General features: G+C 49.3%; 2 protein-coding genes across 2 annotated transcripts; one reads left to right on the forward strand and one right to left on the reverse strand.

The window, feature by feature from the left end:
* Positions 1-13,510: 13,510 nt before the first annotated feature.
* On the reverse strand, positions 13,511-15,043 carry EI90DRAFT_1040966 (kinase-like domain-containing protein). The gene is made up of 7 exons (XM_039051432.1): positions 14,677-15,043; positions 14,547-14,621; positions 14,310-14,495; positions 14,184-14,252; positions 13,912-14,129; positions 13,685-13,860; positions 13,511-13,636 (listed from the first exon to the last, which is right to left on the reverse strand). The coding sequence occupies exons 2-6, from the start codon at positions 14,601-14,603 to the stop codon at positions 13,686-13,688; spliced, it is 705 nt and encodes a 234-aa protein (XP_038907766.1). The 5' UTR covers positions 14,604-14,621; positions 14,677-15,043; the 3' UTR covers positions 13,511-13,636; position 13,685.
* A 9,489-nt stretch (positions 15,044-24,532) lies between these two features.
* EI90DRAFT_3097822 (uncharacterized protein) lies at positions 24,533-25,191 on the forward strand (the record flags this gene model as incomplete). The annotated part of the gene is made up of 1 exon (XM_039062539.1): positions 24,533-25,191. A coding segment is annotated over one exon (256 nt), but the record flags the coding sequence as incomplete, so codon positions are not given.
* Between the last annotated feature and the right edge of the window lie 718 nt (positions 25,192-25,909).

The raw sequence follows: 25,909 nt of genomic DNA on the forward strand, positions 1-25,909 counted from the left end.
CAAGTCCTCCCTCTATTGGTTTCCATGGAGATTCATCAATGAGATCCCGAAGACCTTCCTCGACCATAACGCAGATTGTACGGAAAGTTTCATCGTACGCTATCTCATCCACGTCTTCACATGGTACGACAACACCCTTTGTTCGAGCTTCCAACCAAGCTGAAATGACTCCTGGCTCAGGACGACAGCTAACTAGCACAGAAAACGACGGCGGCAGTTCCTGAAGGGCAAGTACCAGCTTCATCAGATGCTCGAGCACTTCATGATTCCCGCACTCGTCAAGACCATCCAAGACGATGATGAAGCGATCTTTGCCTGAAGACAGCGTGTCCTCCAGGTCGCGCATCGGCTCAATAATCAGTGCCTTCATTTGTTTTTCTAGGGGAAAACCCTGAACTAAGGCCAAAGCCGGGTGTCGAAGGTGTCTGATAAGCGACGCTTTGAAGTCCTTATTGAAGGATGCAAGTTGGTGGGCAAGGGTAGAGGGGAACTGTTCGATAGAATCCAAGCCCGTTCCTGTCTGGTTCTTGTCCCAAAAGAATGACGCTGCCAGAATACCCTCTTTCTTAAGCGCAGATGCGACACTCATAGAGATCGCAGTCTTCCCCGTCCCAGGGGAGCCCCTTAACCAAATGAATCGGTTCTCGGCTTCCTTCAGATGCTTGTGTAAGGATACTTGCATCCCGACCTGTGTGCCGGAGAGGCACTCTGATTTGCTCCTCACGGAAGTGTACTCGGCTGGGGCTCGCGTGAGTCTCAAAAGCTCCAGATCAATTCGTTGATAAACGATCTGTCCGTTAGCACCGTATGTAGGCACAAGGCCAGTCGGCGGGCCCGATGCAGCATTTGGATCATACCATTGGTAAGTCATCTTCAGAGGGAAAGATTGCCAATGGGTCGTCATGGCCGTTGAGGCATGTGTGTTTTGTTGATACAGCGAGTAGATCGGACGCGATCGCGAGGTGTAAGAACGAGATAAGTAGTTGGGCGTTTAGCACTTAACTAGGGGGCCATTATAAGGGGCGCAGCTTACCTCTGGGGTCAACTGTTAGTCTAAGGAGTTTAGAGACAAGATGATCGTAAAAGAGGATGATGATGGTGGAAAGCAAGACCAATGAAAGCCACGGGATTGTGAAGAAAAGCTGCCTCATACCAAAGCCTCACCCCCAATACTACTTACACAATATCCATCTCAAATCGGTTACCCCAGTTCAGGAGCTTGCGAGATCTAAAGCGAAGTTGCACCGTTTACAGCAAGGTGCAAAACAAACGGCGCAACATATTTATAACAATATAACAATAAATATTTGGATGAATGGTCGATCAGGTCATGTGATCAATCCTATTTAGGAAACTGCAAGTCATTTATTTTCTGCGGATAATCACATGACTATTACATGACCTGCACGGACATTCATCCAAATTGGGCGCGTCGATTTTTTTTACCTTGCTGTAAGTTTCCAAATGTGGCGAGAAGCCGGGCCCGCTTAGGCCAAACTTAGGCATAGGCCTCTCTGGGACATCTGGAGAATGCCGTCCTTGCATTTGTCATCGATTGTTTGCTGCCAGCCTATCCTCGTAGAATGCCCTTCAAGCGCCACTCCAAGCAAAGTGCCTCCAAGTCACCATCCAATGACACACTGACGGCGGGGAACTCGAACCCAGGCCTTCGGATCCGTTCCGCCGATTCCCGGGCCCACACTCACAGTTCGTCGATGCCAAATGTCGCCACTCACCCATCGAATCCTTTGGTCAGTGTGATGCGTCGCGCAGCGAGGCCAATTCGGAGATTCCTTGGACGCAATGCCAGTTCAGTTCAAGAATCCGGCGTGGGACCTGGTGTCACTCAGCTTTCTCCTGACTCAAAATCTACTCCATCTCTCCTTCCGTCCGATCAGAATATCCGCAAAGTCCCTTCAACGTCCAACACATCGACCGTCGGCGGTGATAAAGCGGTTTTCCATCCACAGCCAGTTGCAAAACAGGATTACTTGGCTCCCTTAGCGGTGCCCACGTCAGACTCATCGTCCGCTGCCTTGGCTGGTGATGGAACGGAAACGGTCCTTGGTGCGATAAAACTTTCCCTCCAAACTGCATCCTCTGTTCTCAAATTTGTTCCCGTCGCCCATCTCGACGAGATCCCAACATTGCTTCTGAGCTGGATCCAAATCTACGAGGTTCGTGGATTATCTAGGGTTGGTCGCCGATACTTATCCTCTGTCAGACCGTTCGAGGGAATGCTGATGGCCTAGATGGGTTGTGCGAAGGGATTCATAAAGCATGGCACTCGGTGGTCGAACCCATCCAGAATTGGCGTGGCGACAGGCCACCGGGGCTGGAGACGTTAGCGTCCGATTTTCGCAGGTACATGTCTAATCCCTGTCGCTCTCCTCATTTTTTTAATTAAATTCATCCATACAGGGCCTTGGAAAAACAATTTGGGAATGTCATTTTGCTACTGGGCCAAAATGTCGTCAAGAAGACAGTTCAAGCGACCGATATAGCTCAGCAAATCACTGCCATGAAGACCTGCCTAAACGATGCCATATCCCGCTTCCAGGCATGTGCAATCAACTAATGCTGTTGCAATGGTAACCCAACCCAGTCTTTTCCGTGAAGTTGAGGATTTCCACCTTGGATTTTCTCCACACCCATCATTTATTTGTACAATGTGCGTCTCCATGTTCACGCCCCAGACTTTCTAATCAATACTGTCCTCAGCGGAACTTCGGAAACTCACACGACTCCCCGCTGATTACAAGCGTGTCCAGAGTAAGTCAGAGTGCCTTCAAACCACACGGGTTGTGATGCGGCAATCTGTACTCGAACATCTGGGAGAAGTTCAAAACCGATTCTTCTGGCTACGCGGTTCCCCCGGAACTGGCAAGACCGCAATTTCTCTAAGCATCGCTTCGACTCTTGCCAATCAAGGCAGACTGGCGGCGTCATTCTTCTGGGATAAGAATCAAAAAGACAGTGGGCTCGACTCTACTGAAATGTTTCCGTCCACACTTGCGCGACAACTTGCAATCTTCAGTGAGGACTTCAAATTGTCACTTGTAAAACATCTTCAGCGGGAGGACCTAGAATTAGCTTCGAGTCTTGGCTTGGAGGAGCAAGTGAAGGCTCTCATCATTGGCCCAATGTGTGATCTGAAGGAGTTGTGGCTGTCGAGTGAGAAACGCTTCATCATCATTCTTGATGGCTTAGATGAATGTGGGGATCAGGAAACACTTGAGAACTTGATGAAGGCTGTGCTACTGCTGGATGGTCTGCCGATCAACTTTGCGGTGTTTGTTGGTTCTCGTCCAGAAACACAAATAACTTCGGCTTGGACTGCAAAATTTGGTCCTGCCTACGGAAACCTTCCTTGCGAGGATCTGGATAATTACAAGCATGACCCCACCGTCCTGAGGATGGTCCAGGAGAAGCTCGCGGACTGTATCCAAAAATCAGAGTGGAAACCATTAGAACGACACCTTCGTTCTTTCGCCTCAGCTTGTCGTGGATTGCCCATTATTGCTGAAATGCGAATTCGTGATGTTCGCCGTCTGACTCAACGTGGTGCTGACCTTCAATCCGAGTTTGAATACTTTTGCAATCTCAAAGATGCGCCTACCGATGTTCATTCTGAGTACCTGCGCGTCTTTCGACGAGCATACATGTCCAATTCCGAAATTCGTCCCCACGTTGCCGAGACTTACCGCAAAGTCATGGGGATGATCATCGCCGCACATGATCCACAGGTGAACAGCGTACATTCCCTGTCACGGCTCCTGGAGATGACAGAGGATAAAGTGTGGAAGTCTTTGGAGCCGATCAGCTCCATACTCAATCTCCCCTTGGACAACACCGAAACCATTGATTTCTACCATGCGACGGCAAGGGAATTTATCACCAGTAACCCCGTTGTCACTGACAAGGCCTTCTTCATTGATGACGTGGAGGGATACTTCATCGGCTTTCGACTCCTTGCACTTGTGAATGACATCATCGATCGGAACCTGTATGGCATCCCCACGGAGACGTCATCTGGAGGTGCGAACAAATGGAAGAATTTTCAGGAACAGCTCAGGAATCTTCCTGGACATGTCAAATATGCCCTAAGGCACTTGTTTGACCATTTAGATCCATCTCAACTTTTCTCCCGCGACGAAAATGAATTGCAGCACAAGTTTGAGCGCTTTATTACGCACAACCTATCGTCATATCTTGCGCTGAATCCTCGATTCTTATCTTCTCACGTGCCTGATCGATTGCGTCACCAAGTCCAGGTGAGTGTCCACGTCTACTTTCCCTGTTCGAATAATTAAAGCTCCACTTTCGTTGCATCCAGCACCATCCAATTAGGCTTCTAAATGAGACTGCGTATTACAACGAGCACTTGCTTTCAATTCCTCGTCATCCTTGGCGGTATCATCCATCCTCTCTTCGTTTCTTCCCACCATCATCTGAACTGTTCAAGCAATACGGCCATCTCTCTGTTTCTCGCATCCGCATCTTCTGTTTTGGTGATCAGCTTTCTCATGGCAATGCCATTCCACTAAGCAAGGCCACACTCATGCTGCAAAGTGTCGTCTCTTCCGATGCACCCGAAACGAGAACAATTCCGGTCGAATCGCGGTGGCTTGCTCACAAATTTGGTGCAGTTGATTATAAGGCTGAATTTGATCATACCGGTACTCGTAATGGCACTGTTACCAGTGCGGCAATATCTCCAGACGGCCGTTATGTTGCCCTTGGTTTCGGAAATGGCATGATCGAGGTTGCTGATATTGATGATCGATGCGCCGTCTCCCAATTCCAGTGTGACGCTTCCAATCATCCCATTTGGATCGAGTTCGTCTCTGGCGATTGTCGTATCGCCGTGGAAGACAACAAGGGAAGGGTTATCATCTTTGCTCGCGGTGCACAGCCCGTGAGATTAAAGGATCCACTTCCTGTGTGCCGCTATTCTGTTGTGACGGCAGTGCCACAGGATAGGTCATTAATAGTTCGGGCACCAGGGGACGAAAAGTGGTACAAAAGTGTGGTCGTGCTATCTGTTTCAGATCGCCCATCTATCCGGTGCCTGCCTTTCCCTCGCTCTAACTCTTTCCACTCTGGATCGAAACACACAGCCCAGTCATCCCCTGAGTTTCCATCTATTCCTTTCCGTGGCTCACTTGGGTTTTCCCCCGGAGCTCGTTACGTCGGCGCTTATGACATGGAGAAAGCTTTTGTTTGGTCGATGGAGTCGCATGAGCTCATTGCTTACTATCAGGTACCGAGCTGCCCCACTTGGATGTTGAATCCAGGAGTCGGATCTCCCCCTTCATCATATGCCAGACATAAGCCCATGTTCCTTCGACGTACTCATCCTGAAGCCATGCATCGCGACTTGGATGAAACCTGGCTCAACTGCCCGTTTTATGACATTTCGAAAAATGAAGATGGGGAAGTCCATTCTTCTATGTTCGGAAGGACTCCATTGCTTCATCGGGTCACCACCACAGCCTCACTGGATCAATACGTAATCTCATTCGATGGCAGAGAACTTCTCTTTGTCCCAAATGGATATCACCCGATCAGACTCGATAGCCGCAATCGTTATGCTTGGTATGGGGATCGGATGCCCCTGACGGACTTTTACCATCCCCGCTCCAGCAGGGATGGAACTCGATTCCTGCTCCAAGGTCACATGAAAGCACCACTTGTCATCGAGATTGTTTAGTATCTTTGCACTCGCTTGGGATTTTGATGTTTAGTCTGAACCTGTAAGTCGGTCAACAAGTTTCCATTTACGACATCTGGAGAATGTATGTTAAATCGAGATTGTTAATGTGCTGGGCACATCGGTTATGGGTCTTACTGCTCTTCATTTCCTCTACGCTCTCCTTGTCAAACTCAACCTCTGGATGCTGCAGCATTGAATCCTATCCCGGTGTCCGGCCGTTCGAATTCTCCGTGTCTCGCGCGACTGTGTGATCCATGCATAGGCCTCACGCCCGCGGCATCTCAATACAATGCCCATTGCATTTTATGGCTCGTTCTCCACGGATACCATTAACTCTTTCTCGCGTCTCCAGAAGGAACGCCAAAGCTCTGGGACAGCCACTATGGTCTGCGTCGTCAGCCACTTGCGGAAGACCCATTCGTTCCTTCAAACAAAAGGTTTCAGAGTGTCCAGGGGCCGTAACACTGTCCGAACTCGATTGTCGTGTGCATGGAGCAACTTCATCGATAGCAGCAAATACTGCCCGCTCAACAGCGGATAGGTAACTAGATATTATCGAAGAATTCCATGAGGCGATGATGGCTGGTTTGTATCACACCTGGAGGTAGGGACTTAATGCTAGAACACGGGAAGATTGAGGTCAGCCGTGAACCGTCCATTTTGAGAAGGCATCCCTACGTATCGGAGAGCTTTGTGAGTGCCGTCCCCGCCAGCTGATCAGCCACAACTTTATCGAAGGAAGCTGCATTGAGACATTCCTGGAGAACCTCTTCAACGGCTTTAGCTCCACTTTTCCACCCTTCTTCCTCGTCGGGGTCTCTTTCGGCTAGAGATTGGAGAGCCTGGCCGTGCGCCTGCAGCAGTAGAGAAAAGGTGATTTCACACACGGAACGCAGGTCTTGGATGAACTGTCTTGGGTCCGTTTCTGAGTCTGCTAACCTGAACACCTCCACCTCGCCTAGTTTGCCTCGGAAGAATTTGCGTTTCTCGCTGTGATCGTACTTGAAATATGTAAAAGACTCCCCGTCAAACAGAATGTAGTATACGGGGCCGTTATATGATAGAGTGAGGTTTCGATAATCACAAGCTGGCATGAAATAAGCACGCCATTGACATTCTCAAACGAATGAGTCGACAACTTACCATCGGCCTCTGCAACCATTTGCGCGATGGCATTCCGTCGTTCCATTGGAGTACCCAGCTTATACATAGTCACGACAACCAGCAGCGTTAGCCCGCCGACAGCGACAAAGTGATGTTCAACCCTGCCCTTGGTTGCAACACGGCCCCCAAGGGCTGTTTCGGGAACACCAGTGATCGAAGAGCAGAATAAATCCGCCACTCCGATAAAAACCTGGAGCAACGATCAGCCAAGAGTGCCATTCGTGATGACTTAGTCTCACCGGGGCTATGAAGCGGGAATGAGCCTCTTCGTTTAAATGAGTCCGTAGAGGCCCATATACGGAATTGTTACGATCGACCTCTTGGACTATCGACTTGAAAAATACCGTGGGGATTCGAGCTCGCTTGAGTTCAAACTTGGGGAGCCTTGCAAGCCCGAAGAAGGGATCAATCCCGACAAAGGGGGCAATTTGTTCCCAGGTTACGTGAGAGAAGCTGGTATCAAGGCCTTTGGCTAAGGGCGATCTTTAAGATGCCTCAGTAGAACGAAAGCGGGACTCACCGTTTGCAAGCTTCTTCAACGTCTGCCAATCAATCTCATATTTTTCCATAAGATGAAGGATGGCAAGCTCAGCAGACTCATAGGTTGTGATGGCGACATTGAGGGCCTCCTCAACTTGGTCGCTTTTTAGCAGGCCATGAGACACTCGTCGCTTCTGGCTCCATGGCATTTAGATTGTTGAGCCCGGCATATCCCGTTGAAGCACATTTACATCCAAAAGAGGAAGCCACGTCGCGCTTATTGGTAACGTTAATGACACTCAAGATCTGTTTCCTTGCCTGGTCGCTGCATTGCTACTTGCGGGCGCGCCCGCTATTCTAGTTGAGCACCTAGCCCCTCACTGTGGAAGCAAACTTTGGTAAATAACCAGGATTGGTGAGTCGACCATTTCCATCGATTTCAATGGTATAGTGTTTTACCAATTCGAAATTCGAAAATTTTCTCGCGGGTCTCCACCAAAGCAGCTCGTGTGGGTGCATGAGACCATCATAGCATTTCCACTTCTTTTTTCATCGTGAACCGAGTCCCAATATGTATTCCGTTGGCATGGAGCCAGGTATACAAGGAAGGAGGCCATAATTGCATATAATCTGCCTGTCGTGTGCAGTCTTCGCCCTTGTCGAGACTTCCTCTTAACTGCAATATCTCCCTTACCTTGCTGCATCCCTATCCAACTGACACCGGATCCACATAACGCATTCTTGCTTCCTTGGTGCTCCGTTTTCTTGGCCTTGGTCCACACTTCGCTACCGACTATTGCCAATCCGGTGTCACGAAAACCCGATCTTGTGAGATCGGCGCCTCCGATCTTAGCGATCCAACATACATTGTACTCTCTGGTTAGAGCGATATCTACTTGATCCCATTCTCGTTGGACGCGTGCTATGATGCACTCACGCTGTCACCCTATTGGGTATCCCCTACACATGAACGTATTTTTTACAGCTGTTTGGTGTTTTAACGCGTCCCCGCCAATTATGGGCGAAAAACACCCTACTTTTTCTAGGAAACTATAATATCTCTAACGTCAAGCAAGGTAAGATAGTATACCATGTCTCCTTCTAACTAAACACTAAGTGTCTAAACCCATGGACATGGAAACTACCACCTCAACGCCCTGTCCTCAGGAACAAAGCCTCTACGGGGTATTATCCAACCGGAAAGTACGCCTGCTATCACTTCTTCCCACTTCGTTGACTTCCTATTCCAGGAAGCAACAAACAGCTCTGAAGCGACCAGAATTCGAAGCGATGGGATTGGCGGCACGAAAACATCGATGCGAGCTACCTCTGCGACACCCACATGCATCGTGCCTCTTGGTGGTACCCATATACCTGTCTACCCTCCGATATCTCGATTCTTTGCCGAGTGCTGTGAATAAGTGCTCCTTCCCAAGCCAGTGTTCAACAAAACAATTTTCCCACAGCTCGACCTTGCACAAGTGGTTCCCAGCTCAAAAACCGGTGCTACTTGACTCCTGCAATGCTGGGGATTTATCCCCGGAGCTTTTCGAGTCATGTCGGGACGTTCGGCACCGTTCCCTGTGCTGTGTTGGGGTTGCACCGCTCTTCCCAACCGTAGGGTCATTCTGTTCTTCTTTCGCCCTCCTTTTCCGTTTTCCAAGTCATTCCACGCTTAAAAGCAAGGTGAAACTCCAACTTCTAATGTCGTGAACCGAAGTGAGATATTTACTCTCGATTCCCTTGGATCGCTTGCTCATAACCTTGCAAATATCTAGCGCTCACTTAGATGCCATTTCCGCGTTTCCATGCTTGCATGCATCGAAAACTTAGTTGTCTGTCCAATACTACCATTGTCTATATGTTGGGGACTCACACGTACCGACGATGAGGCGTTGTTGCAAGAAAGTAAAGATATCCCTCCGTTCTTCCTGATTATATTCTGGTTCAGTCGAAGTTACCGCGATGTTACTTCTCGGGCTATTTCGTTCCGGATATATATTCGGGTGAACATTATTATATTATTGGTTCTTGCCTCACTGCTCTATGCACACAACACCCACGGTTCCATCGCTTCCCTAACTATAATGCCAATACATCAAAGATCGCTTTTAGACTAGCGATGAGAAGAGATGAAGCGCTGTACTAGTAAATATTAAACGATTTGGCTGATGTCGACAACAATTGGGGCTCTTTGCCGGCCCTGGAGTAGAAATCGAGTTCCATCTCGGCTGGACTGAGGGCAGTAGAGCCCCGTATAATCATGTGGTATCCGATCACCATACCAGGCTCCCCTAGCTTGGTGGGGTTTCAAGTCCGTTGGGAGCGTAAGCTCTGCTCTGCCATCGAACCAGACTGATGATGACTTGATCAGTGGGGTCCTTCCTACCGCAGACGAATAGATGCTATGGGACGAAGACTCTGTGGATGGCGGGACGTCGTAAAATGGGCATTTGATCCAGAATTCATCTACTGAATCAAGTCCTTCATCAGCCATGTCGCCTTCTGCCAAGGGAATAGTGGCTCGAGTGAACATAGGATGAGGGATGAGATATGAGCATGTCGGAGGGACATTTGGATTAATAATCCAATAATCGAAGTTCGTCACCCGATAACCCACAATGCACTGGCATGATTCGGTTGACCAGGCAACGGCCTGGATCCCATCAAAAGCACCAACATAGCGTGCTCCTGGAGAGAAACCAAGGGTCCGACGGTGTGGAATGACTAACTTCGTATTATAGAATTGAGAGGATGGGGAGAAAGGAGGTGAGGTGAGAGGCTGAATAGATGGAACCTCCGGAACAGATATAAGCATCATGTTGTCATACCAAGGGTTGTCGAGATTTCGTGGGACTCGCACGACAAATAATCCGTCATCTGAGGCTGTGGTTCCAGCTGGATAGGGACCGGTGGGAAGAGTGCCAAGATTTACAGGGATCATACCGTCACCGAGGATCATTACATTCCCATTGTTATCTTCAGTGGCAACTCGGTGGCTGCCGTGGACGAATTCGATCCAGGCCGGGAAATTGGCTGGATCGTGCTGCAATCGGCAGATCGTGCACTGGTGGTCGAGATCAGCCACTTCGATAATTCCGCTGCCAAATCCAAGTGCAATATAGTGACCATTGGGGGAGAGTGCAGCACATGTCACGATGCCATTGCGAACATCAGGTTCATGGAATTTAGCTTCATATTCACCTGCCTCTGGTTCTTCAGTTAACTTTGTCTGCATGACTTCTTGGGCACTGAGTAAATCCTCGCTTAATGGAATGGTACCACCAGAGAACTCGCCAAAAGCGGAAAAGATCCGGACATCACAGAGATGGCCATATTGTTTGTAAACAGACGACGAGGGTGGAACGAATGGAAGCTTCGATCGATAGAGTTCCCATGGTGTATTTGTAGTAGTGGAAGCTGCGAGACGTAAATCTCCCAGAAGTTGGGCTGAATTGTGATTCTATCAGAAATGACATCAGACAAGCGTCGGATGAATAGTTTACGCTTACATTAAATTGAGGTAATTCGTCATGAGATAATGAACCTCCCAAGTGCATGAAAGTCAAGAGGTAGTTTTGCGTGATGAAGGAATTAAACTCGTTCTGCAATTCATTGGACTCTTGTGAAAAAAGTTGCACAGGGTCCAAGTGCTTGAGCAAGTATTTAATAACATAGGAGAAGCACCTGCGATAATCCTCCTTTTTCACCATAAATTTCTCCCATCTTCTTTGATCTCCTAAAGGATGATTCGTAGGTATTCTGAACATATCCTGCTCACAATGATTGATGAAGAGCCGAAGGAGCGGCAATCCCATGAAATAACCTTTCACGGTATCGATGAAAAATACTTTGTCCTTCTCATCGCCAATTGGTTTCCCCGTGAGGAATTCTTTTGCCGTCGCGTGATATAAGGTGACATCTTCTGTGTTTCCCGAGGGAAGATTGACGATGGAGCTGATTGGTTCCAATGTCGCACGGACCTCGTCTTCGCCAATCTTGAGAAGCTGTGACATAGAAGGGACGTCCATCGTCACATGCGCTGCAACAATCGCGCCAACCACTGAGCGATACTTCTTGGCTACATCTGGGTGAATATCAGATGGATCCAGCATGTAGGCTTGTCGAAGAATTCGCAAGTACTCCCAGTTGAGGTTGGCAGGTGGATTGGTGAGGTTTAGCAACTCCCGGAACACCGACTGCAAGGTGCGGCCACGCCGTGTCTGCAGGACAACATCGCGAACCCGGATAGACGCCATAACAGGTAACCCCTGACAAGCCCGAGCGAAAGCGTCAAGTTCCTTCTTGTCTGGTTCCCACAAATATTTGTCAAAGAGGTGCTGAAGGCCTTCTTCCACCATACAGCGGACCGTCTGGAAAGCTTCTTCCGCTACAACCTTGTCCAAATCTATGACATGACCCTTGGCCCGAGCTTTATCCCAAGCTGAAATGACTTCTGGCTCAGGACGACAACTAACTAGCACAGAAAATATCGGTGGCAGCTCCTCAAAGGCAAGTACTAATTTCATCAGGGATCCAAGTCTCTCCTGATCCCCGCACTCATCAAGGCCATCCAGGACGATAACGGGGCGATCCTTTCTCGACCATATGTCCTTCAAGTCACGCATCGGCCCAATCATCAGAGTATCGATTTGTTCTTCCAGAGACAAATCGTGAACAAAGGAAAGTTGCCGAAGGCGCCCGACAAGCGACAATTTGAAGTCCTCATTGAAGGATGCGAGTTGGCAAGCAAGGGTAGAGGGGAACAGTTCGATAGAATCCAAGCTTGTTCCTGCCTGGTTCTTATCCCAAAAGAATGACGCGGCCAGCATACCCTGCTCCTGAAGAGTGGATGCAACACTCATAGATATCGCAGTCTTCCCCGTCCCAGGAGATCCCCGTAGCCAAACGAATCGGTTCCCAGCTCCCTTCAGGTGCCTGAGTAGGGATTCTTGAATCTTAACTCGTGTGCCTGGCAGGCACTCTGATTTGCTTTTCACATAAATATGCTCGGCCGGGGCTCGCTTGAGTTCCGATATCTCGGCTAGGAGCATTAGTGATTAGGCAATCCATAAGTATGTACCCAGACACGTACATAGAGCTGACGCGTGCTCGGTACGAAACAGGATTAAAATCGATGATCTTAGCTGTGGCAGACATGGCAAGTCAGGATCCAGCCATTCAAAAAATCTCGAGCACGCAAACCTCGAATCGACGAATACCATCATTTAGACAGTTCTTTATATCAGTTATTTGTTGTGTGATGTTGGACGCCCGAAGAGTCTTCCCGACGACCTGCTTTTCCTGGACTGATTTAATTTCTTCCACTTGTGTTTGCAAAGCCCTACGAAGAGAATAAGTGAATGTGAACGAGAGGAAAGATGAGATGCGTACATGTGGAATTCCTGCACTAAGGTCCTGAGCTCAGGAGGGATTTCTCCAGTACACTTCCGCAGGGGCTCAAAAATCGACTTTTGTACTTTCTGAATTACGGTGCACAACTGTTCGAGTTCCTCTGCGTTTCTGCTGACATTCTGCATGCATGCACCGAGTATGAGAGGCAATCACGATCGGGATGGTCAGGATGATTTGCGAACCTCAAAGATTTGGATCGATGTGAAAAGGTTGTTTGGGATCTGGTAGAGATTAGCGATCGGGACGATCATGAGATCAACGGCCGCAGTTCTGAGAAGTCGTTCGGTGGCACGGATCATCGTTTTCTTCAGATCGCCATCGGATCTACGAAGCACTGATTCCGCTGGCACCAATGAAGTGACTGGGACTGACGGTCCAAGTTCTTGTTGCGGGTGGACGGAAGTAATCGGCACAAAATGTTTGGATTGGGATGCGCTTGATTGGTTGCGACGACTGGGAGTGGGAGTGGGACTTGTGGGACTTGTGGGACTTCTGCGGAATAGCCTAAGTGACTTGTCTCGAAAAGATGTCCGTTGCTTCGTGGTATCATCCTGTAAAGTGCCACTAGGAAGTAGAAGAGCGGGCGCTGTACCAGTAAGGGCGCCATAATGCAGTCCTGCGGGGCTGCTGTGGTCTTTGTCGTCCGTTCTGTCATATGCGGTGGCAGGCCCGGCGACCCGGTTGTTGGAGGCAGGGGGAGTTGAGACTTGCGACCGATCATCAGGAGGCTCAGAGGGCTGTGGCTTCCTGAACCAGAAGGGAAAGCGGCGAGGTTTAGGATCACTGGGCATGGTGTCGGCGGGATCGCGTTCGCCCACTCCAAGAAGCTTGCGCTTGGGTCCTGAAGGGGTAACGGCCAGTCTGCTGGGTTTCAGCTTCCGCCCGCTGATGAATAAGGAGTCGACTTACTCTAAACTTTCGACAATTTCACCGAGGGCGGGACGGAGAGAAGGATCGCGTACGAGACACCTCTGAAGCGTTTCATGGCAAGGACCCGAGGAGTCCCACTCGTAGGGGTCCACGACTGCGAATAGAAGGTGGTATTCGTTGCGGATACTCTCGTAGGGACGTCTACCGAGGAGTATCTGAAGACAGTGAGATCCTAATTGGTACACAGAAAGATATGGAATACCTGCGACAGCGTGGATCCAAGGGACCAAACGTCACCTTTTCGGTCACATGGGACTCCGTCTCCAGCCAGAATTTCTGGGGCGATATATCTTAAGGACACAGAGAACGCGCCCTCCACTTTGAGGTGGACGGGTTCATCTCTCATGGCGTACGAGAACCCAAAGCCGCTGATTCGAGGAATGGGATTCTCGTCACCGACATCATGACCGATGTGAATGTTGCCCTGGGAAATTGGCTAACTAGTAGTTTCACCATGAGTAGACCAGAGCAAACGAACTGGATTGAGATTCCCATGAACGACATCGTTAGAGTGAAGATATGAAAGCCCTCGGGAAACCCCAAGAATCTAATGAAACGCTTAGGATAACAGGGACGCATTGAGGGCGCACATGGCGAAACGTACCAGTCTTTGACGATCCGCATTCACATTTGCGCTGAGATAATCCATCACTTTCCCTCCCTCACAACCAGCGTATGTAACTCTCGCGCGAAGCCAGGTCTTATCCTCAAGATTCACTATCCATTCTTGGAATCGAGCAATGTTTGTATAAATCAAAGAGCGAAGCATCTTCAACTGGCGCTCCACGCGCTATGACCGATGATTTTAGCCTGTGCTGATGTTGGCGAATAAATCGCAAACCTGAACAAAATGCTCCGCCTCCTCCCGCGAGAGATCAACCTCGTGTATGACTTCCATGAGAACACTGTTCTCGCCCTAAATATGCCACCAGATGAGGGAAACCCAGTCGAGTTAATAGCATTATGCCTACTCCATCACCTAGGGTGGGGACGGTAGTTCGGATATCGATCACCTCTCCGTCCAGATTGTGTGAGCCGCTAACAACTAGAAGGGCCGCTTACGCAGCCACGACCTTGCTTGTGGGAATTTGAACCCATGGCAGAATAACAAGTATTCAAATTGCAGGGAAGAGACGCGCACAATAACGTTGTCATTTTGGCAGGCAGTGCAATGTGGAGAGAAATTTTTACATAAGAGTGTATCACACAACAGTTGAAAACCTGGCGTTGACATTTAGTGGGTGAGAAAGAAGGCCCAGGAAGCGGGCGCTCAGAGGGCGACCCATCCTTTCCTCAGCCCTTGACCCACAGGGAGAGATCATCAAGACTATGTTGGACACAAATGAACGAGCACCTGAAAATAACGTCTCTTGAGTCAAGCTGGAGCGATTACTTGCTTGTGTGCTAGCCAGGACGCCACCAATCGCGCCACCGATTAAGCCTTCAGAATCCCTGCGAGTTTTGAAGCCTGAAGAGTCACTGAATATTGTCGACGCGGGAGGAGTTGATGATGCTGTGATGACTGAGATAATGGTAGACGAGCCAATGGCAACGGCTGTTGTAGTGGTGTAGACAGAAGGCGGGGGGACTGACAACAGGTACGTTAAGGATTCAGACACTCCGAAAAGAGTCGATAAGGAAGAAGTGGCTAGAGATCGGGTGGATGTTGTCGATGGGAAATCGAAGATAGTGAAGTACCGACAGCTGCCTATGACAGGGGCATATGGTTTCACAGATTATCTCAAGGCCAAACAATCCGGCATGTCATCATCGATCTTGCACCTCCACCAACAGGAGGGCTGACACCATTCAACACTTATGGCGAAGCTCTGGCCGTGACACGATCCGACTTTTGCGAGCATTCAATGAGAGGCTCTTCAGACAATCAGCAAGTCCAATCTTGGAGATAGAAGATGAAAGATTGGGGAAGGAGACGCGCACCAGATGGGAGAGGACTCAGACGGCAGAGTGGCAGAGTGGCAGAGTGGACAACGGATCGAAACCACATAATCACGACCTTGTGACGAATAAACGAATAAACGAATAAATTCACGAAATGAATGGGACATGTAAAAGCACTTGAGGAGATCACGAGTCAGGATTCGTAGTAGCCAATGGGACGAGAGATCGGTGGGGTGGGAAAGTGAAGATTCCCACGAATTGTGGACCCGGAAAGTGACCTTGCAAGCAAGGTAATGTGACTACTTGAAGCGGATGAAGCAGATATCAGTTCTGCCATCTTGGCCGGTACACGGTGCAGAGAAGCAGCTCAGCAAAGGTCTAGGCAGCCTTATGATATAGGCTCCAGCAGTTCGGGGAGTTCCCCACATCGAATAGGCCAGTGATAAGCCACGCCAGATTTGGAGGTTCAGAGCAGCCAGCTTCGCCGGATTGAGCTGCGCCCCTATCTGCGCCCCTTCGCCCCAAATTTGCATCCGATCATCAAGGTCTTGCCAAGATAAGGGTGCTCTGCGCGGCCAGATCGAATGAGCCCTTTCTGTCCAGGTCACTTTACCTTAACCCTTGTTCCACCACTCTCTTCGTCTCTTGCACTTCATGCAGTAAGGATTCAGCCATGTTGCCCGACGATGAGGAATCCCTAGTACAAGATGTCACGGAGAGACTGCTGCGAGTTGACCCCAGGGAGCTCAACGACCAAGTGGTAGTTATGTGGGGTAATCAGGCATGGGGTGCTTTCGGGGAGATTCACAAGGGGACCTACAACACAGTTCGTATTTTTCACAGTCCTCCACTCGTTGAGCTGCCATCTCGCGCATCTTTCTAGAACAAGGTTTGCATAAAAACTTTCAAACGTATTGATGATGTAGGAAAATTTATTGAAGTATGTTGACGCGGACATGATGATTCTCTGCCATTCACTCGCAATCCTCCAAGCGGCTAATTCGTGAGATGAGGGTATGGCGCAAGCTGACGCATGCACACATCGTTGAACTTCTCGGATGGATGTCATACCTCGAGAGCAAGGAAAAGTTATGTCCAAGCTTGGTGTCACATTGGTGCGACGAAGGGGATGTCAGGACTTTTCTACGGCGCCGTCGCGATGCCGATCGCCGAGCCTTGGTGAGTCTAACTCTGCGCCATTTGGTTCACTTTTCATGTTCATGAGGATGTTGTTCCAGATCCGCGGTATTGCTAATGGACTGGCATATCTCCATTCGCAGGAGATAATACATGGCGATATCAAGCCTGTGAGTCATTGTCATGTTATAGGAAGTCACGGTCAGCAACTCCCGTGAATCCGCTTGCATCGTCAGGAAAATGTTGTCGTGAGTAGTGAGGAAACCCCGCAGTTATGTGATTTCGGGCTTTCGTTCATTATTTGTGACCCCTCAACACATATCAATAACGCGAGCACGTTCGGGACGTTTCGATACTTAGCGCCCGAAGTGATCGTAGATGAGAAACCCACTCGCGACGAAAAGAGTGATGTCTGGGCATTCGGATGCACAGCCCTCGAGGTATGAATGGATATTTTAACGCTTTATTGGGGGCTGACAGTTATGCTCAGATTCTTCGCGATGCGCGACCATATTGCTCCATTACAAATGACTTTGCCATTATCAAGGCTATTGGGTTTGGAAAGCCACCGTTTACCCTCTCTTCGACGGACCCTACTGAGATACTTCTGGCTCCCTGCCTCAAGCCTAATCCTGATGATCGAACTGAAATGCAATCGGTTCTCAAATCGCTGCCGAATCATTCTGGAAATGGGCAACTTGACTATTGCTCAGCAGCACCATCTTCAGACGTACACCTCAGTGGGCCAACTCTACAATTCTCGGCATCACATGAGGAAGGGTCTTTGCCCAATCCGGCGTTATAAAGTACAACTGATGATACCGGTGTGGGTAGCCGCAATGCCACGACATCTCGAGGTCGCGGGGTAATGCATCTGATCCACTACCACCACATCCCTTGTTTGGTAACTGCGCACCGCTGAGGTTCTGCCCTCATGCATGACTTATTTAAAGTGGACACTGGGGGCGCATCCTATGATTAGAGCGAAGGAACGACGAGGCTCGGAAAGGCGAAGAGTGGGCTCGCAGGCACAGTTGATGAGATTGGCGATGGGTTCAGGGTTGTCAATGCGGTAATTACCTGCACAGCAGGTCAATGCGAGCCCCGTTATTTCCCGTGACTGCTTTGTGGGTGCATCGTCTCGCAGCCGCTAACGGAGGTCAATATATCGCCCGAGCCAATTTTGAGTGTTTATGAGTAACTGGATCGACGTTCATCAGCAGTTGCGAATTTGGGAGTTCTTCCTAGCAATACAATAGCTCTCGTTCAGATTGCAGTGACAATTTTAACTGGCCTGTAAGGAGGCTGCTTTCCATTCCTGATCTGATAGTTGGGCTCCAAAGTATTTGACGCACTACATTTCTTTGCATCACGTCTACATGCTCAAAACAGCGCCAACGCTTCCCACTCCGTCTACGCACCAGTCGATCTCATGCATCCATCATTGGCAGGACGGAACCGCCAACTAAGCTTTTCTTGCTCGTCTCGCTTAGGTTAGTTCCATTCACCAAGGACTTTCGAGCTGGCTTCCGGGACTTCTTTCATGCGCACATTCGTGGTCTCTAATCTAGGCCGGCTCCATTGACGTTGGGAGAAACCTCTTGTGTACATTTTATGGCGGTTGGTGGTTATGCCGATGCGTGGGTGGTGGCAGGTGAGAGGTACGTTGGTGTTGCCTTGATTTAGAATACCTGGTGGACGATCACACTGCATGCCGAGTGCCCGTAGTATTTCATTGCGCATCTACGTTCAAGTGGCTTGGGGACCTGCCACTTCACTTGTTGCATCAGTTTCAATGCTGCGCGTTCATTTATCGTTCTTTGCGGAGCTTAATGGGCATTGTATTTGGAAATTTTGTTACAGTAATAAAGATGGTGGTAATACACGATCAAAATTGGAGTACATGAGTCTAGTGTGAAATAGAGTGATCTGATGGATGCTGGATATCAAAATAACGGTCAGGATCGGATAGGTTGAACATAATTGACTGGAGGACAACACAGTGCCTCAAGCAAAAATGACGCGTCCGGACGAACAGTATTTACTTTTGTCGCCGACTCCCGTAGCAAGGAAAGAAACGGAAGGATCAACGGCATCTTCCTCTCACAAAGCTCATAATCGATTGCGAGCACATCGGTGTAAACGCAGACGAAAACATGCGTTACAAACAGGCCCGGTGCATGCACAAATGCCAACGTGGCATCGTAGTCGCAATGACTGCCGTGGCCTGCTGAAGGAGGTCGAGGTTCAGACGCGAGGGGGTTATGGTAGATTGGATGATGTGGGTAAGGGACATTGGACGTTGGCACTTGGTCGGCTGGTAAGGTTGCGAGTGGGCCGGAATGTGCGGGTTGGTAGTTGTCATCGGCCAACGTCATGAGCGTCCTCGCTTGGCAGACGATGGCCCAGCGTGCCGTGTCCACCCTCTATTGGGAGGTGTGCCTATAGCACCGTAGATGTTGGGTTGTCCTCGGCTGCTGACAGCCTGAGGGACTATCTCATCGGACTGGCCGATGCAATCGCTCATCAATGGACGGCTCTACAGACAAATGGAAAAACCTTCACTCACATCACTCCGATGAGTTGAGTATACGACGGGGTCAGGTTGCATGTGGACCCGGTGCCGACGTCCTTGATGCGTACCCCACCCAGCGCTGGGTCCTGGCGGGGGCGGGTGTAGTCTTGGAAGGGGAAAGGGGTGGTACTGGGGTCGCACTGGAGCTGGTAAACCGCTGGCACCGATCCTGCTTGCGACCACCGGGGGCAGGTGGTACGGCCGCATCTGCGGCGGTCCCACGGTTACAGGGTGCCGAACGCCCTGAGGGAGGAGGGCTCCTGCTGGGACCAGGCTCGGCCGTGGAGGAAACACGCAGCGAATATGAGGGGGTAACGGCGCCGGAACACTCATGACCGGCGGGGGCGCGCAATGCGGGCAGTAGGGGTGATGAGGGTACATGGGCAACACTGCCCGCGGCAGGACGGTTCCCACTTGGCTCCCTGTCCTGAACTGGGGTGGGACAACCGGCACCTGTCGTGTCGCCCCGCCCCCACCCATCCTCTCGTTTCCCCTGAGTGTCAAGGGAGGCGCATCCCGAGTATGCCTTGAGTGTTCTGGCCGGATACGACCCTCAGACCTAGGTCGAGGCTTCAGTGCATGTGCCACCAATAGACCCGGGAGGAAACATATCAGGGCGTATGAACGGCTTCGCAATTGTTTGATGGACTACTTACCTGCTGCTGGGGAGGTCGACTCGTTCCCTCACTGCGAACTTGGTGGCGATACACGGTTTGGAAGGGATATTGCATCGTGTTTTTGTTTTTCCCTTCGAGCCTTCTGGTAACGCCTGGTTGCAGTTGGAGTTGAACACGTGGTCCAAGCAGCAGGGAGTACTCTTTGAGTTACGGCGAGGGGGGATTTACTGAGGCCCTTACCACTATATCTGTTCAGTTGGGTGGCAGAAAAGGACAGCAGCAGCAAGGGCCGTTCGAAGGGAGGGTCGCAACCAAGCGTGTATATTATAGATGTTGTGGATGTTTGAATGTTCAGTAAACAAAACGTCGGCGTTCTCCCTTTGCTCTTGCCTTTCCTGTCGATAAGCCCACGAGGGAGCGCGAAAAAATAGTGCAAGAACCGCAGACAAGGCAATGCTTCCGAATGGCGTCGAGGCGGTGATGCCTTTTGGGTTCCATGCATGGGTTGCTTTAGGGAAAAGCTCGGTGCACTTCCATATCTGCCAGTTTTGTTGATAGAACTGACGTTCCCATGCATCTACATATGCATGAACGGATACAGTTATACACTGGACACAAATAGCCCCATCGATATTCTCTGTGCACTGGGACCGTCACATCGCTGTCTCTAGAGTCCCGCAACGAACGCGTGCATCACTGACACCATGATGTACGAGAACGACCCCATAATCGTGTCCCTTATGTATGCAAAGTACGATGTCCTGCGACCCGCCACCACCGATTATGTAACTTCACGGTTCGGATAACCGATTGCATTGTCACCACGCGCTCTTTCCTTCATCCTTCTCGCTACACAATCCACACCCCTGTCGTTCACAGTACCTCACCGCAGACGTCTAATGTGGTGTTTGAGCTCCAGAGAACAGCCGGATCACTATATTGATTGGACATCCATGTAAAAATCAAGGGTCTCTAATCTTATGTCGGAGAAATAACAGGGTCGCGGACGAGTTCGGGCAAGTCGCTCTTGAATCCTAGCCCTGCGCGTCCCATCCATCCATACGCACCGCGTACATACTTGCTTCAAATATGCCGGACCGGTCTATATAACACCCAATACTGTGATTGGCTCGGCCTTGATCAACGAACCCGACCGGCCACAGCTAGAAGAGAGTAGTAACTTTGTTTAGGCAATTTATTACATAGTGCGGGTCCTCTCGATCTAGATTCCCGGATCCCTTCTCTGCATGAATCGGATTCGAAAGCTCCACACAGGCGTACTAGTCACAACACGCACAATTAGTACCTACTTCGACCTTATACTACGAACCAACTCGGCTAAGTCCCTCCAAACGGGCGGACACTTGGCCCTTCGGCCGAAATCCTCCCCCATTCGCGATCGATCTATTTCAATATTTCCCCAAGTGTGATGGAACTTGTCGTTCCAGACCAACCACCACCACCACAACGTGCGCACCCCAAAAAATTCATGATTCGAGTTCAATGGGCGAAATCGCAATTATTGGAAAAATGGCACGATGTATATGTATATGCCGCGACCCTGATCAAACAAGTGCAATAGTTTTTCTCCACACATGCACTTTTTTGTCGATTCGTTCCTGGTCATTGGTTTCCCTGCACGGACAATCCGTCCAACTATACCATGACGCGATTGCACAAACGCGAGTCGACCTCAACAGTTGTACTATTTTTATTTTTATTGTATTGTATTTCTTTCTTAGAAGAACGTTCGTCTGAAGTCCCCCCACGGAGGGACGTTGTATATAACGAATAGGGAAGGTGATTCTCAAGCTACTTTTCGACCATGATGAACAAGTACTGTTAGAAAAAACGAAAAAACGAAAAAAAAAGAAGCGGTTGTTCTAAACCAATAAGATAGTTTTGAAAAAAGAGAAGCGAAAAAAGAAAAACGAGGCAGCAATTAATGGCATTTCCCCTCATCATCACGCTCGAACCTCAGCCTCAACACTAACAATAATACCCAACGGAGATCGAACGACGCTCTCCAAAGCCAATTCGTTCCCCCGGTCATCATCCGCAATCCTCATCTCACTTTCCCTCCTCTCTTTATCCAACCCACCCGCAGCGAGAAGAGCCATCTTCCTCATCCTGAAATAATCTTCATGTAACCCACACTCCGTCTTCTCCCTCCCTCTCCACCTCCCACTTCTCTCTCCATCATCCTCTGCACCAGCACCAGCACCAGCAACAGGAGGAGCAGAAGCAGTAACACTCCCGTCCCCTCCGGCGGGAACGCTCTTCTGCGTCGAATGCCAATCACCAACAGATTTATACCCTTGTTTGAGCAATTCGTTCCTCGGAACGTCGTTCTCATCCAAATAAGCCTTGACCTCTTTAAAACTCCACTTTTTAAACGGATTCAATTTGAGCAAACCGGTCGAGTCGATCTCGAGTATAGCCAATCCACTTCTCGCTCCACCTTGACTCGCTCTTCTGCCGGTGATGATCGCTCTGACGCTTAATTCTCTATAAGCTCGTTGAGCAGGTTCGACTTTGACGAGGTAATCGTACAAGGATTCGTTGGTTTCCCAAAGACGTGTACCGTAAAGGGATTCGAATTCGGAAGGGGAGGAACAGTCGAAGGGTTGGTAGGTGTAGAGGGGGGTTCGTGGGTATCTTAGGTGGACTTTATCTCTGAGGTCGAGGGTTTCGGTGAAGTGGTAGAGGGTATCGAAGAAGATGAGGGGTGGGGGGGAAGGGGTTAGTTTTGAGAGCATGTCTGTTCCGGCGAGACCTGTTAGGCCAAAGGCTAAGGTGGTGGTGGTTGGTGGAGGGATTATGAGATATGGAAGGGGCGATAAGGAAGACTAACGTACCCGTTGATTGGTATAACCCTGGAAGGTTGTGCACACCCCATTGGAGGATATCTTGAGGGCTGAGCGTTTCCAAGTGAGAATTTATTTCCTCTAGCTCATCGGGGGTGTATACGGGGGGAAGTTGGACGATCTCTGTGGCCGGGGAGGATGATTCGGAGGTAAAAGCAGAAGAAGAGTACGCGACCATTGTTTCTTGTTTTTGTTTTTGATGGGAACTGGAGGGTGTGATGAGAACGAAGGAGATGGCGTGGCTTTTTTTCTAGCGTAAGAACGGGGTTATAAAAGAAAAATGAAGTGGCGGGAAGTAAAGTACTGTTGAAGCCGGTTGTTGGAGTGGATGAGGAGATATGACCGGGGTTGATAGGGAATAATATTATGGACCCCCCCCTTCCATGGTGTTGATTTGTTTGTGAGGCCGTTGTATTCAAATAATCTCACTAACGACATGGATCGCAAGAATGGCGTGCTCAAGAGGTTTTTTTTGGAACCGAACCGAGGGAGCAAATCCCGAACTTAATTGGTTCTTCCATCTCGGGAAATTGGCTTCTCTATTCAATCCCTTCTTTTTTTTTTTTTTTTGATGGCACTTTCCGCAAACCGTGAGAAATGCCATTGGTAATAAATGCTGATGTGGATGATTGATGTGGTGTTAGGCAAGGGTACCAACCAACCTCCAGATGTAAGTGGAGTGTTTGGTGGAGCTGTGGAAAATCTCAGAAATATTATTCATGCGACACGCGTTTCTGTTTGTCATTGTTGACAGTTTGAATTGGTGTGTCGGGTTTACTGATCAAAGCCCCACCGCCAATGTGGCGTCATCGAAAGCTCCCCCGATTTATACTCTGTCGCGTAAAGTACTTATGTAGTAAGGATATGTATCAGCAAAAAACCGCTGCGATATCGGCGATTGCCGTTCATTTCGCTTTGCACAACCATTTCTCGGGGCTGTTTACGCAGGATTCCAAGCAGCATCCTTACCCATATACATAGCCAGAGGCTCAGAACTTCCCAGGGGAGGAGTCTAGTTTTCTCCCTGCAATAATCGTAGCAAGCCACCTTCAGGGTTACCACGTATAAGTATGCCTCACGTAAGGCCAGGACTTCATGGGCATGCGTCATCGCGACCCAACGTTTTACTAAACCAGTTTGGGTTGGGCCGCTGAGGGGCGTGTTACCTAATTATGTTCACGCTTCGAATCAAGAAGGGAGCCCGTTTCTGTGTGTCTGGCATTTACCACTTTTGGTCGTGTTATTGCCCCAAGGCGGCCCATTCTGGAACCGAAGCCTGGCAGTGAGCCCTCATGACTTGAGGCGGTGAAATTTCCAATCATTCGACTTCTCTTTTGACTAGGTATTTCATGCAATTGCATGTGCTTCAACCGCCCCGCCTAACGATCTATAGTTGTTCTCGGCATCGACTACATAATAGGGGGTTGCAATGTGATATATGCATTCACTCGTGCTATCAATATATATGGAACAATCGAGAAGAAACACACACTCGTTTGTCACGGTATGACCAATAGTTGTTTGCCTTATCCACGTAACACGTTAACGCGGGTCTTTTGCTGGTTTTTTTTTTGGACTGCCCACTATCCTTGTTCCTTGCCATCATTACCCCCCCTCCCCCTTTTCCTACACAGTGCTCGCTCATGCGATTACTTACAGCCTTTTCTAAAATTTTTGTCCGATCAAAAGTGAATGGGTATTGACCCCGTTCGTAAAAAAATCACCTGAAAATGGTCAAATTTCTCATATTTTTATGTTTCAATACAATAGAATTATATCTCCATCTAGTAGAATTAGCGCCCACAGCTATTCCCCATTCCTCGTTGAATAGTGACCATAGCACTGACGGTCACAGCGATCTAGGCAGGTCGCCAGCCTCTATTGGAAACAGTGATCCTGCACTCGATCCTCCTCACATCAGCCCAGCCGAGCTTCCACACACCATTACCATCTCATGGGTACCAAACACGCGTCTCCAGACATGAAGTGACACATCGTCCTCATGTCCTCAACCCTCACTACCAAGGAGGCTGCACAAATTGCCCATCTCGGTGACTGCAGAGTTGCCGCATTCTCTCAGCTCACCAGCAAGGGACCTCTTTGATAAAGTTGGCAACCGTGGGTGTAGTCGCGAACTTGACAACTAGGATCTGGATGTGAGTATGGTGTTTCTGTCTCCCACCGGCTCAGCCTGAAGCAACGAGGCTTCACATACATCAGCAAGCACTGTTGGAATGCTTGCTGGGGTGTTTTCAGGAGCGGGTGCGGGGCTAATGGTCATCATTTCAGTGGGCGCGCTTGTCTTTGTTGAGAACATGATAGTTGACACACAGTCGCTGTTTCGGAGAGAATCAAAGCAGGTGAGGAAAACTTGATGATTTCCAGAACTTTTCGTGCACGGTAGCTTAGGACACGGTCTGATCATGGCCAGTGTGAAGGGTAGGATCAATCATTGTGGTCGGGAATAGGTATGGCTGTGCGGCGCTAACTCTACTGTATTGAAAAATAAAAATACGAGAAATTTGATCATTTTTGGGTGATTTTTTTTACGAACGGGGTCAATACCCATTCACTTTGATCGGACAGAAATTTTAGAAAAGGCTGTAATGAAGGCAATATCATTCTCATTTGTAATCTCCACCCGGTTCAACTCCGTTTATGGCGGAGTTCGCGATCGGATCAGGCAGTGGCTTGTCACGTGGCTCTACCTACATAATATTTCACTCTTTCACGCATTCCAAGCCTTTTTGACTCTGTCAGCGCCACAATGAGTATCAAGTGTTAATACTTGGCGGAGTGGTACCATATATCGCACCATAGATCTTCAGCGTTAATGATCCTTTTTGCGATGCTTCCATCGTCTGTTAAAATTTGTGGCGCTGCGTCGGCGCTCAACTTTTTTCTTGGATGGCTGTGATCCATCTTGCCGACGCTTGTCATTTAAATATCCTTTGGTTGTTCGGGCTCGGCGAATCCTGCTGTTTCACTCTTTCTTGGGTGTTTTCGGGGAAAGAATTTCTTGCTCTTTATTCCCTATTTAGGGAATGATGGAGATAGTTCCGAGGGGTGTGGCGTCGTGCATGCATGGCCGTACCTGTGCCACTGA

This window comes from Cantharellus anzutake (genome assembly GCF_015039405.1).
Source record: "Cantharellus anzutake strain C23 chromosome Unknown EI90scaffold_234, whole genome shotgun sequence".
NCBI lineage: Eukaryota > Fungi > Basidiomycota > Agaricomycetes > Cantharellales > Hydnaceae > Cantharellus > Cantharellus anzutake.